This window comes from Colius striatus, chromosome 1 (genome assembly GCF_028858725.1).
Source record: "Colius striatus isolate bColStr4 chromosome 1, bColStr4.1.hap1, whole genome shotgun sequence".
Taxonomy (NCBI): Eukaryota; Metazoa; Chordata; class Aves; order Coliiformes; family Coliidae; genus Colius; species Colius striatus.
The window spans coordinates 78544695-78558999 of NC_084759.1; the positions used below are offsets into that span (position 1 = coordinate 78544695).

Sequence of the window (14305 nt, forward strand, 5' to 3'; positions counted from 1 at the left end):
AAATCTACAGTTACAGAAGCAGCACTTCAGCCCATGAAAAGCTTTTCAGAGTTCAAATGTTTGTTAGTATTCAATAGTTATTAGAATTCAAATGTTTAAGATATTAATATTCAAATACTGTAAAATTATGGGGTGAGTTTTGGGGGCTTTTTAACCATCAGATAACATTGCATGTGCCACACACTTGGAAGAGGAGGGGAAAGAAATCTTGTCAGCCAAAACACTTTTCCCTCCTCTCCTGAGGAATTTCACACGTGTTTTTAAAAAATCCCAAATCTTCCTTCTCTGTGCACGTGTTTGACACCGTATGACTAGAAAACAGCAGTAATCTGACAGAAACATCTTTGCTCTGCACTTTTCTGCATGGTTCTTACTGTGTCTGTTATGGGAGAAATGGAACTGGTATGAAAAGGTCCCTCTTTAAATACACCAACTTCTGTGCTTTCTGTCATTTCTGTTTAACTTAGTCAAGCACTGGGAAACTTGTGATTGCTACAGAGCTTGATGGGCTTGTGCAGAAACCTCTTGGCAACAGTGAATTAGGTTCTTCAGCTAGTTGTGATAGGTTAGTGTTACTATTATTATGGCTAAAATCCTGTCCTCTTAAGAGTTTGAGGTTTGCCTTGAACTTGACTTTAAACACAAGCTTTCACCTGTGTAGAAATGAGCCATTTTGAGGAGGGAACAGGATGGTGGGTTGCTGCTTCTGCCTGGAAGCAGTTGTTGGTGTGGCTCCAACTTGGCAGAAGTTGGGAAAGAGGAGAAGAGGCTGTCTGACAGTGCCAAATGCCCTTGGCTTTCTATTCTTGCCCACCTTTTCCATCTTGGAGAGTTGACCTGTATGATCCAGACAGAAAAAGAGGCATACTATCTTTACACTCTATTTGCTGCTGTGTGCTTGGGAGACAGGCAGCTCCAAATCCTGCCGCCCTTCCCATGCCCATGTGCTGTGTGCCCTGGGCCAGCGAAGCACATTGAAAGATATGGGAAGATTCCAGGAGGGACAAAGCAAGGGATTAACCCTCTGTCTTAATTTACTACTTAGTCAGATATCCTGTGAGGAGTGTGTTTTATTTTGCTGAAGCGTAGACCTGGATGGTGAGCATTCAACATGATTTCTATTTGAAACATGAGAAAGGAGGAGGGAAGATTCATTTGACTTCTTCTATGACTTGTGTTTTCAGCAACTTTACTGGAATTTTTGGTACGATTCAGACTTTCTCACTCCAGCCTTGTGAACTTCAAAGACAGAGACTTCAATTAATTTTCATCAGTTTCAGGAGATAATAAAATGACAGAGTGCATCCAAGATCTTTCTAGCTTTTATCCACACTACACTCATCCCCTCTTGGTCTTTCTCTGAGTATTTAGGCCATAAGGGTAGTTGTAGAAGAAATTCTGGGTACTAAGCCATTTTACATTCAGAGCCATGGGTCCTAATGCATCACAGAAACTTTTCTCTTGTTCTCCTAGCACGGTAAAATGCAAGAAACCAATTTGATTAAAAATCTGCGAAAGACATATGTCATCCATTCAGCTGTCACCCTAGATCTCCATTTCCCCTACTGTTGAATTGTTAAAGTAACTTTTCTTTTGTGTATAACATTTCCTTTCATTGCCTTTATTGTATCTGACTGCTAGTCGTTTTCTGACTGATTTGTTGTTGCAGACAGAGCAGCCATCTGAGGTTGAATTACATCCTCAGATGAATAGACCCCCGTCGCAGGCAGAAGAAAACAGTTCAGCAAAAAAGGTGAGGCCTGCACACACTGTATCATTCTGGCTTGCCTTCATCAACAAATGTGGTTGTTTTAAGTTGTAAAGCAATTAAACAGAGGATTAGGCTTACGTTTTTATACGTTTTCCTTCTGTGGAGGTCAAGGCACTAGAGAGAGCTGGGATCACATGTGACATCAGCTCAGATAAATCATTAAGAAAGCTCTTAGTACGTACACATTGATGCACGTGCTTTAAGAGAGGCAGCTTGCCATTTGTTTCAAATCAATAGGGGCTTGTGGAGCCTTAGGGAAGACAAAAGAGGGTTTGATTGTACTCAACCCTCGTCTCGCTGCAGTTCTTCCAAATTGTGATGCACTTCTTGCTTCCAATTATTGAGGATTTGGTTTTGATGTAAACACACCTGTTTGCTATAGGTCAGGATCTGCCAGTAAATGTACATAGACTGGGAGAGATTTGCTTAAGCTGTGCAATTTCTTAAATGTTTTTGTAGGAACATATTCTTTGTATGCAGTAAGCACTGAAATTGCAATGGCAGTCCTCAGAGGGCCTTACTTAGGGATGGAGTGGCCTTAGCAGTGGATGTGGACATTTCCACACTCCTGATCATGCTCCCACCACCTCCTTCCATGAGTCCCAGCCAGAACAGGTTTTGGTGGGGGGCGAGTGAAGATTCTTCCCACTCAGGCTCCTCCTACAGCCACAGGGCATCTGCAAGACCTTTGCTTAGCCCAACCAAGAACTCTTGGCAGGTGCTGTATGTAGTATATACCTTGCCTAGGGAGCATCATCACAGTTAGAATCATAGAATGGTAGGGTTGGAAAGGACCTTTAGAGATCATCTAGTAAACCCCCTGCAGAAGCAGGTCAATCATCCGGTGTGACTTCCTATATGCGACAGGGCTTTCTGGTTAGTGTCCTTGCTCCCCTTGTGCTCACTGCGTGCTGCTTCTGGCCTGGCCTTGCTTCTTCCTTGCTCTGCTTGTCAGCCCTGATGAGAAAGTGAAAACTTTGTGATCTGCCTGCTTCATGTTTGCCCTTGTCCCACCTGGATCCCTAAAATACAGAGCAGCCCTAGGCTGTAGGGTGCAGGAGGCAGGTTGTTGACACAGTGGTGACCTGCCTTCCAAAGCCTGGTGCAACAGCAGCCAGCACAAGAGGCCCTGCTGAGAGCTCTGCTTTTAGGTGTTTGATCAATTCTTCCATCATTACATTTGAAATGAAGGAGGGATGTGTCCTGTGGATCTGGTAAGTTTTTGGCGGTTTAAGGTAGACTGGGATTGTGCATTTCACATCTTACCACTTTATAGCTGTGGAAAGCATATGCAAGGTCCTCGTCATTTGTTATGTATTTGAAGGAAGCTGCAGGTTTGCATAGATTTCAGAGCATGGTATTATCCAAAATCTGTGCAGTACTGATGCCCTGATCAAAATATCTCCTAAGATTTTTAGATTTTTGTTTTTTCAGTAATGGCAAAACTGTTTTTTAATGTTGAAACCCCTTATTTTCTTGTAATTCTAGTTCCTCCAATAATTGTAATCCCCCAATAGTAGTTATTGTTGGTCTTATGTTGGTATAATTCTGTATGCACTCATAGTAGTATTTTCTGCTGGGTCAGGCTGCTTACTGCAACACTGGCTTTTTTGTCTTATGATTGCTGGGTCTTTAAATGCTTCCTTATTGATTTATTTTTTATTATTTGATTAACATTTGGCCAAAACATAGTAGGAGAGATAGTCTAGCCCAGTAAATTGGACAGTGTGCAAGTGATAATACAATTTGGTCTGTGGTCTTGACTGTTGACACTAAATGTGTAACCTTGTCAAGTCACCTCATCTTTTTGGGTCTTGACTTTCTCATTCATGAAATGGGGCCATAATAGTAATATCCCTTGTAAAAGAGATCTAATAGTAAAATACACTGAAAAGGATATATTTCAGAGTGAAAACAGTTATAAGCCAGTAAAACTACTTCTCCTTGCACAAGGAAGGATGTCTTAATTTAAAATAATGAAAACACTTCTTACCACTGAAGTCATAAAAATCCGAGACTCTTTGTTTTACCTACAAACCAGACCATTTCTTTGTTGTAACTTAACAAGAGAAATAACTGGCCTTCTACACTTCCAACATGTTAATTTTGCTCAGATAATTTCATACGTTTGTTTTTCTAAGCTATTTTCTTTCAGTGTTGCTTCATGTTAGAGAGGAAGGAGAAGGGAGAGACTATGACAGATGAGTGAGGTAGTAAGTTGGGATGCGAGTGATTGATTATTGGTTCTTACCAACTGAGCATAATTAAAAATAAATCTTGTTTTGGTTTTAATGCTTTTGGGTCAACTGGGAGCCTAGTATGTGTTTTTATACCCCTCCCTCCTCTCCACCCCCAATGCACACAGAGCTATACAATTGAGTTCTGAAGAGTTTGTCGTCCAGATGAAGACAAAACAACCAGTATAATCGTTTCATTCCTTAAAGGGTTGCGGAAATTATTGTTCCTTTTTTTTCCAAGTCAGAAACCTGAGAGGCTATTACCAAATTTGAATTAAGGTCTGTAACTCTTTAAATTATGAAATCTGAGGCCAGCTGTCAGCAATTTCTGTGTCACAAGTATTCCCCAGCCTAATGACAGGACGTGTATGGACTGACTTAACGTTGCTGTACTTCTCTCTTGCAGGAGGTTGTTCTTGCTCAGCCACCGTCCAAACCTGCCCGCAGGAAACTCTGGACGGAGACACAGGGTCTGGACACCCCTGAGCTTTCTCCCACTGTAAATGTGACCTCTTCTCTGCCAGCAGTCAAGCCTCACCTCCCAGTCCAAAAGTAAAAACCTATACCAAGCACTCCAAATAGCACCATAAGATCTGATGTGGCAGGGTTTGCTTTTTGCATAACTTAGTGCTTCATAGTTCTGATTTTGAGATTGCTTCACAAGATGCAGGTTTCTGACATCTACATCTGTCTTCTCAAATGCAGACTAAGTCTGTAGTGACTGTGTAAGTTGGTAATGTTTGATTGATAGCCTCTCCAAACGTGTCCTGCCTCTGTATCAGGTAGACGTGTCCGAAGAACAAGGCTAGCTGTTCAGCCAGCATCTCTAACACCCCTCCTTTCAGCTTTGTGGGTGTGTGGTTTTGCCTTGCGTACACCTTCTGGAATTTTGCTCATTCATGTGGACAGATATGACCAGATTAGTGTCCAGGAAATTGGATCGTGAGGTGCTTGATGTTGGTCATATCCTTGTGATATTTCTTTGTCACAAGGCAGGCTGGAAATGAGCTTGCCACTGGTATGAGCTGAGCCATAGACCACTTGTGATAATCTGATAATTGCCAGACCCAGCATGTTTTGTTTTGCTCACATAAATGTAGCTGTTGAAGCTGTCAGCAACAAAGACATGAAGGAATTTCACTATATATTTATTTATTAGCAATGTAGCAGGGGCTGTACAAATGGTAAGCAAAGGCACTTGAAGCCCTCTTGGATCTATACGTCTCACTCCGCTGAGAGTGCAAATGTTATAGCCCGCCTTCACCCAAAGCCTTGCGAAGTCATCTGATTCAGTCTGAAACACAGACTAGCTGCCCAAATCAGCTGAGCAGTTCTTTGCAAACTGTTTGTCAGTAGACTGAATCTGTGCTGCGTAGTTGGAGATTAGAATAAGTAATAAGACTCCTAGGATGCCCTTAAAGTGCTATTTTGTGCTTTGTGAGTGCATATTCTGTAGTGGCTCAAAGAAAGATAACAACATTTGTTAGCATCTCAACTTAATCCTGTCTTGTCAGTGTCTTTCCTAAAAATGTTTAAATGACCACAGAGGTATATCACTCTGGTTTTTGTTCTTTCCTATTGTTATTACTTTATAGCCCATGGAGAGCAGTTTGAAGCAAAACAGCGAAGCAGAAAACTGACAGTTCACTGAAAGCTAACAGCATAAAAATCTATCTGTGCTGTGAAATAGATTCTGTTGCGAAGATCAGTGGCATCAGCTCTGTTAAGAGAAAAAAGCTAATGGGGACTGTGTACGACTCTGGACCTTATTTAAATAGAGCATCTGTTTTAGATCAAATTTGGTGTTAAAGAGCTCTTGATACCTCATGTAAAACTTTAAAATAATCTGCTTTGAAAAAGACTTGGATATTCAGCCAGTATTTTCTTTATTTTCTTTCCTTTTTCCTGTTGTTACCTCTGTTTCTTGGAATAAATTGGTCCCTATATACAGAGCTGCCTAAACATAATTTCCTCTAAATCAATTACCATGGACTTTAGAGTAAATAATAATAATAATAATCATAATAAAAAATAGGAGAGATTTTATTTAAGCAGCAAGAAAGTTGAAGAAAGTGTATCATATGTCCACCTGTTAATATTTGTGACATCAGATGATTTTGGTGAAAATGATTGCTTTGAGTGAAAGGAAGATTAATTTTTGAAAAAAAGAAACATCAGAATCAGCAGTGCCCCCCCAAAAATCTGAGACAATATTTTCATGCAGATGTCCTTTCTTTCCATGTAAAATCATTTGTGTGTTTTCTGTTAACTGCTACTCAATCTTAAAACTCTACAAGTGTCTGAAAGCAGCTAATGCAAAGATGCTGCAATAAGCACAGCTATGCAGGGATTATTCTTGAGCTGAATCGGGTTGTGGTGATTTTGAAATAATTGGGACAGCCTAAATGTTTCTGTCATTCAGGTTAACAAGTGTGACTGTTTTCTTTGCAAATAGTCTTTTTGATTCAGCCATCTCATTTCAGTGTTACATTTCTCTTCTCTTAAATCTGTGGTTTGTATCTTGTCTTTGAAGCGTAGTCCAGTGTGTATAGAGTACAGACATGCAAAATGGATGACTGGTCTTCTGGCATCAGCCACTGTTGAGGCTCTTAATTGAAATGTCTTGTATTTATCTGTCTGGCAGACAGTCTTCCAAGCAGAAAAGGGCTATTCAAACTGCTATACGAAAAAACAAAGAAGCCAATGCTGTGCTCGCCAGGTTGAACAGTGAGCTCCAGCAGCAGCTGAAGGTAAGGACCGCATTGAAAATCAGTGACAAAGCTCCCTACAATCAGTTACATGTCGCCTCCAGCAGGGAATCTTGTTCTTCCTCCCAGATGAGACCTATTGTATTACTTCCTGCTTTCTGAAGGGGAATAACTGCACTGTTTGTATGTGTAGGATGAGGCTTTCCGTGAAGAGTTATAACCTATAGTGAGCCTATAGCTCCACTAGCAGTTAAGAGTAAGTCTGAAGGGTGAACTTTGTCTTTCTGAGAAGTTTGATAATATGATGGTGTCACCTAGTGCAGAAGAGCAATTCACATGTAACTTGCTTGTCTTCTGATCAGTTGTGTGACGTAGCTGTCTCCTAGAGTCAGATATTTGATATTTGTGAACTGGCTAAATCGTGATTTGTGTGAACATCTAACACTGATTTTTAGTGTCTACTGACATGTCTTTTAACATGTTCTCAAGGGACTGTTTTCTTATAAATATCAGTTCTCATTTTTCTATTGCCTTAGACCAAAAATAGTACAGGCTTTAGCTTTTAATTTACTACAGCTTTTTCTTCCTTACATATTATGCACGTGCTTGTCTGGAAAGGGAAGTGAACCCCCCAGTTGCACTTTTTCTTTGGGCAGGGTGAAATTTTGATTGCATATTTGACTTATCATAATATCGTGACTGCTTTTCAAGGATCTCCTGAGAGAGATGCAGGGTTGATGCTTTGTACTAAAATCATAGCAGAATATAGGACAGCAATTGAAATAAGCATAGGCAGGAAAGCTTTTAATGACACCACATTGCCATAATTGCTTGACTCAGGTATTATTTGCTTCCATGCCCTGTCTTTAGTGTGCTTAAACTCCCTGACCTTTGTGAAGCAGGCCAATGCCATTACCTGTATTTTACAGCAGGAGAAAGAAGCATGGAAAGACAGAGATTTGCTTAAGTTTACACAAGATCAGAAAACTGAACTTGTCCTTCAAGTTGTAGTGCTGCCTCGAAGCTTTCTGATGGAGCAGGGCTTTGCTGTTTTTATGGAGACTAGAAGACTTGCCGGGTCCCCCTCAGGCACAGCTTGCACTGAGGCAGGAGGAGCACTCTGAGCCTGCCTAAATAGACTGCCAAAGCCTGGAGAAGTCATAGGTCAGTTCAGCTCTCACACTGGCCAGAGTGTCCTTTGATGGGAGGTCAGCAAGAGCTGGGTGCCCCCTCAACACAGAGGTAGCCTAGAGACCAGCCAGAGACTTTCCCAAAATCGTGGATCTTGAAAGCGTTCACTATTAATTTCCAGTCAATTCTGATGATCTTCCTGCTGTAGCTGCCAAAGAATTGCAGAATCCCAGAATGGTAGGGGTTGGAACGGACCTCTAGAAATCATCTAGTCCAGCCCCACTGGTACAGTGGGTTCACCTCAATCACGTCACACAGGAATGTGTCCAGGCAGATTTGAAAACATGCAGAGAAGGAGACTTCACAACCTCCCTGGGCAGCCTGTGCCAGGGCTCCCTCACCCTCACAGAAAAGTTTTTCCTTGTGTTTAAGTGTAACTTTTTTGTGTTCCAGCTTCATCCCATTACCCCTTGTCCTGTCACTGAAGACAACAGGAAAAACTGTCATCCCATCATCCTGACATCCACCCTTTAAGTACTTGTAAGGATTACAAAGGTTGCAAAGCCTGTTCCTTCTTAGGCTAAGGCTTGCTCATTTCCAAAAGAAAAGAAGTCAGTTGTGGGAACCAAAAATTCTCAAAAAGCAGTTTTGAGGGAAACTTTATTTCAAAATAATCTGGTTTTCTTTGGTAAAACTGGCCAATCGTGGCCAGCTTTGCTGCATCCCAAACCATTCCACTGACTCAGCAGATGACCGTTGATCCCCTGAGCAAGTGACTGAACCACCCATTTTGCCACACTGTAAGGTGAATGCAGTCGTTGGCTGTGCAGGTCATTTGCTGTTGGTCTGGTCTTTTGAGACCACAAAGAGTTACTTAAACAGCGGAGCCCTGACCTTCCAGCCAATGCTCAGTGGTTTTACTTGGCTGCTCTTCACCAGAGCGGGCTGGTGCATGCAGGCATCCCCAAAATTACAGCTCAATCTCTCCCTCCTGCAGGAGGTTCACAAGGAACGAATTGCCTTGGAAACGCAGCTGGAGCAGCTACGTCCCGTCACCGTCTTGTGACCTCCTGCAGCGCCGGGCAGCTGCGAGAGCAGAGCGGGTGTCCCGCCAGCCTTGCAAGGAGAGGAGCACGGCGCAGAGTAGCTCAGCAAAGCAAGGTTCTGCCTGCCAAGGTGGTGGCGGTGGGCAGTATCAGCTCCTCAGGTTTCCCTTCACCCTGCTATGTACGTTTGCTTTTGCAGGTGAAAGAAGTGCAGAAAACAACACCTGACTGCCAGATATTTCTGAGTGGGGGGACGCTTTGCCTTCTTTCCTCCCTCTTCCCAGCCTGATGTGTAATGGCAGTTTATCACTGAAATGAATAACACAAGAGTATTTTATTTATGTAAAGAATTCCCAATTCATATGCATTCTGGCAGCACCTCCTGCCCTGATCATTGGGAGGTAGAGCATTCCTGAGTTCTTGCTTAAAATTAAAACTCATCCTCTGAGATGGGCTTCTGGATGTTACTGATTCCTGTAGGACTGTATCATGGTAGAGTACCTGTGAGTTTAATGTACCACAGGAATAAAACTAGACGTACAGAGTCTCTATCCGCAATCGTATGTCAGATAATTATTTTCTTAGTACCGTTTATTACACAACCATGGATGTATTTTAAGGTTAGAGAACTTGTATTTTATCAGTTCAAATCATAAGAGAGAACAGTAAAAAAAAAAAAATTAATTATTTTGGAAATTGCAAAAGAAAAACCTGCTTTTGGAGCTTTAACCAGTTCCTGTCACCAATGTTTGATCACTTGCTTGCAAATGCCAGTGTCTCTGCATACTTTTAGCATATTCGAAGTCACTGGTTTATCATGCTTCCCTTCTTTCTTTTTCTTTTTTCTTAACCCACAGTGTATTTCTAACAAGAGATTAAAAATGGGTTTGAGACATTTTTATAAAAGCTGTTCTGTGTACGTTTGTATTAGTCTGCTTTGTTGTCTTAACAGCTGCTGATTTGTTTTAAGGATATGGATGGGAACTGTATTTCCAAAAGAGGAAAGATAGCAAAAGTGCTAATATGAGGTTATAAAATGTGTGATGGAAGTAATTGCCTTCTACTGTGGGCTTTTGTTAAGGTTCCTCCAGCACCTTGCTGGAGATACTACTGGTAGGATGAAGCTGCAAATGCCCATGTATTTTCAAAGTGAAGAACTGAAGATAAATCTTTATCCTAGGTCTGATCCAGAGCCAACTGAGTTCCATGGGGATTTTTCCATGCATGTGGTGGTCATTGGCTGTGGTCTCAGTTCTCACAGTGGTAGCTGAGTAACTAATGCTTTATTTCTTGGGCCAATACTCTTAGACCGGGTGACTTCAGACATAATGATGTCAGCCCTGCTCCCTTCATGGATATGATTTGTGCTTCACTGCAAGTGAATGTCACCTACTTGTTTGCCATCTTAAATACGATTCTGTCCATGTCTCTCCTGTTGTTCACCGACCTAATTTAAGTGTCCATGTTTGCCTCACAGAAACGGTGCAACAGTTTATTACCATTGTTGGTGTGACACTTTCTTCCTATAGCTAAAGGATGGCCCTGAGGCTGAGGGGAAGGAGGAGCAGAGTTGAAGCAGCTGAGTAGCTGTCATCATCCAGAGTGTATTGGAATGGCTTCAGTGGGATATCATAGGACACCAGAGCAGCCAAAGATGTGCTGAGCAATAAGACTGACATCAACGTGAATGTTTAAATTGGTAAGGAAACAGTCTACTTTTTCTGAAAAGGATATGGCTGTGGGACACAAGGAACAGCTGTTTGTCTGCATTTGGGACTTCTTTTGTGTGACAGTTGCATAGCTTGGGCTCAAACAGTCATTCCTAGCCAGTAACACAACAAAAGAACTGCAGACCTTTCTGAGAAGCTGCAAAACAATTGCTGCCCTCTTGCTAGTAGTGGTACTGTTAAGAAGTTACTGTCATTTATTTCAGATGTTCATAAAGTCGTTCCTGAGATTTTAATGAAATGCTCACTCGTTGCTTTTTAGTTCTTACATTGTTATTCAGTTAATAAACCCCTACTATCTGATAGGAAATACTAGTATGGCATGTTTGTCTTTTTATTTTGTGGGTGATTTTTTTAAGGAAAGCTTTTCAGTGATTACAAATTAATGTGCACAATGCAGTATTACAGCAGTGGAGATCTTTTTCATGTTTGATAGGAGATTCCTCTAGAATAATCCCTCATTTATTTCACTTGGATTATTTATGGAACAGATGCTGCTCAAAGGAAGAGTGGAAAAGTCTGCTTTATATATTTTCTTCAAATGTCTCTCTCCTAACATAATGGGGTTTTTTTTCCTATTCAATGGAAATGAGCATACTTGGTTAGCCAACAATGAAATATTTACTCAGTTGTTACTCTACCACAGGACTTTAATAAATTAAAAATTTAACCATTCCTGTGTTTTTAGGGTTGCAATCAAATGCCCCACTTAGCTTCAAGGCCTAGAGTATGAGTTGGTTTCTGTTCTGTTTGGTGAAATGTCAGCTATGATGATGATACACTACTTCATGTAGAGAGGAAAGTGAAATATCCGAGGAGAAATGTTGGTATGTTATACATACAATGCAGGAAGTTATTCTTCTGTATGTCTCAGTATTTAGGCATTCATTATAGCCTGTGCAAAATGAAAAAAAGTGTGTCTGGATTTGTGAGGCTGCGAGCATTTTGAAAGGGAGAGGAGAAGGCATTGTGAAGCTACAGACATAGTGCTTATGGCAGTTGCTCCATGCAGCCACATTCATGGTTACTGTTAACAGAACCTGGATGGTCAAAATTCATGTCTAAATCCATTATCACAGATTTTCTCAAAAAAACATTTTTCCTTTGGAAAAATCTGGGTACAGCAAAATCATTGTTTCTTGCAGAAACCTTTACTTTATGAAACTTTGGATGGAAGGTGCTCCTAGGCTCAAGACAGACCATCTGATCAGAAAGGGAGACCTTGCGGGCAGTTAGCTCAATGTTCAGGGCACTTTCTTGAGGTATAAGAAAGTGATCAACTTTAAGCCACTGATGCACCTGACCCAGAAGAGCAACTAGGATCTGCCTTTCCCAGCTTCCAGATGGACCAAGGAGCAAGGGTAGCTTCCCATGGGTGAGGTCTCAGCCTCCTCGGTTTGTGGTTTCTGTAGGTACTTTCAGCAGAGCAGAACACACCCAGCAAGAGAAGATAACTGGGAACAGGAGCTGAAACACAGCTTCCTTGCATTTGAGAGGACGGGCTGACCATGAGCCTGATGCCCCATTCTAAGTCTTCAATTTCCTGCAGCTCTTCTGGTTTGGGTCATTAAATATTTTTATCTGCAGGACAAGACTAGGCAGAATAGATAAGGATCTTCCTCAGAGTGTGTTTGCTTTATGGATCTGTTGATGTCCATATTGCCTGATGCTTTTCTACAAAATACTTGTTTCAGTACATGGCAATTCAGTGATGAAATGAGAAAAGTACTCAGCTAAAGGTAGTGACTGGTTGCCTTTGTACATCAAGCTATTTCTATTTGGGTCTTTAAATAATGACCTGGTAATTAAGCAAGGCAAACAGCTTCCATTTCAGAGGCATTCCTTTAAACAAGCTTTCTTTGAACATACATTAATCCTTAATGATCAATGTCCTTCTCCTAGTTATTAATTTTACACTAGGGTGCAGTGAAACATTGCCACCTCTTTCCAGATAGCTCTCAGTTCTCGCTTCCAGAGAGTATTGGTGATGTAGCAAGGATGTTGATGATTAGTGGATTCAGCCCTGTTGCTGAAGTTGGTGAATATAGTTTTTTTTATCTCAAAAGATTATTTCCAAACTGTTCTTAAGTGTATGGCAGGGCTTTTTTTCTTCTGTTGGAAATTCTGTATTCACATTGTGGAGAGGAACTTGTTTGGCTGCCACCCAGGCAGTCCCTTGCAGGGCTAACCACTGTGGGGTGGTGACAACTTGCAGAACCCTAAAAGGATGGTTAGGACTTGGAATCCTTCACAAGATGCATTTAGGACGGACATGATATGGAAATTGCCTTTTGGTGGTCTATAAACTGCTTTCCTCCCAGCTGAGCTTCCAGATCAGGAGAAAAAGAGCCTGTAAAAGCTGCTAGTTGGGGAGTGAGGGGTGTCTTCTTTTCCAGCACTATCATCCCTCTGGCCTTCAGCTCATATGGTCCTTGACAAGAAAATACACAGGGTTACAAAAGAAAGAAGAGAGGTCTTCATGAGGCCACATATTTTGTTGACTAAAGAGTAAAAGTATATTTTCAGGGGAAAAAAAAAAGTCTTAAGTGATCTAGTACCTTTGAGAAGAGATGATGTATTTTGAAGCTATTTCTCATTTGTCTTCAGGATAACGTGCTATGAACATATGCATTATGTTTTACTCTGTTACTGATTTTTTGATATAAAAAAAATTGTATTGCAAGCATTATCGTTGTTAATCTAAAAAAAATACCCCCAGGCTATTAAATATTTGAATTTTAACTTATAAAGTAGATAGCCAGATTTAAGCAATTTGTTTTCACAGCTGCAGACCGTCCACGTGGTAAGCTGCAAAATGTATAGTGTTCTATACTATGCCCATCTAATTTTGGAATATGTATGTGATATGGAGCTGGGTGCTACATTAAAATAAAAGAGTCCAATAAGTTCAAATTGCCTTGCTTTTGTGGTTTATTTAGGATGTCAATTGTGCAGATCTGCCAGAAGAGCAGAAACTGTGTCTAGCTCTGGAAAAAATACAGCATTGAAATGGCTGACCTTCAACTGTGAAAGATGAAATCACTTATGTTGGGATTGTGTGTGCGGGAGAGAGAGACAGAGAGAGACTTGTTAAAGTGAAATCATATTTTCTCAGGCTTCAGTTAAGTCAAAATTTCATCTTTACTTTGTCAGGCCTCACTTTGTCAGAATTTAGACCTCTCTCCATGATTAAGCCCAAAGAGGCACACTGTTTTCTAACCTGGACAGCACCAACATGAAGGAGAAGCCCTTCCAGGCCTCCAGTAGACCCTTGGTCAGAAAGTACCAAGGCAGGGGCAGCAAGAAGACTTGAGCCGTTCTCCTCAAAACCTCAGTGATGAGTGTCTTCAGCCCCTCATCAACTGCAGGAGCTGAAATTAAGCTAAGAAAAGGAAAGCCATTTGAAGAGCTGTCCTTTGTGGGCGGGGAGTTGGAGGGAATGGCATACTCGTGCTCTTTAACTGGTGTGATTTCTAAGAATTATGCCACAGCTATCCAAAGAGCAGGGCTTTAAAAAAGGAAATAATTAGTGATAAATTAATTCTTACGGCATTAAGCCATGACAAGTGATGTTTTATGGGCCTAAAAGTATGTCTCTGGTGTGCATGAGGCATAAGGCCAAGGCGTTAAAAACTTGCAAATATCCTGTAGGGAGCTACTCTGCATTGGCAGCAGGATGGATTTA

The 14305-nt window shown here is 41.2% G+C and overlaps 1 protein-coding gene across 3 annotated transcripts in view; it reads left to right on the forward strand.

Annotated features, from left to right (window-relative positions):
- Window positions 1–13533, forward strand: part of REPS2 (RALBP1 associated Eps domain containing 2) — a 101849-nt gene extending 88316 nt beyond the window's left edge. For 2 of the 3 annotated variants that reach the window (XM_061999210.1, XM_061999219.1), the window contains exons 15-18: window positions 1670–1753; window positions 4415–4560; window positions 6653–6758; window positions 8845–13533. In XM_061999210.1, the coding sequence (XP_061855194.1) occupies window positions 1670–1753; window positions 4415–4560; window positions 6653–6758; window positions 8845–8913 (405 nt within the window). In that variant the 3' untranslated portion in view covers window positions 8914–13533. The remainder of the gene's footprint in view (window positions 1–1669; window positions 1754–4414; window positions 4561–6652; window positions 6759–8844) is intronic. The other variant, XM_061999229.1, reaches the window with a different exon arrangement.
- The last annotated feature ends 772 nt before the right edge of the window (window positions 13534–14305 follow it).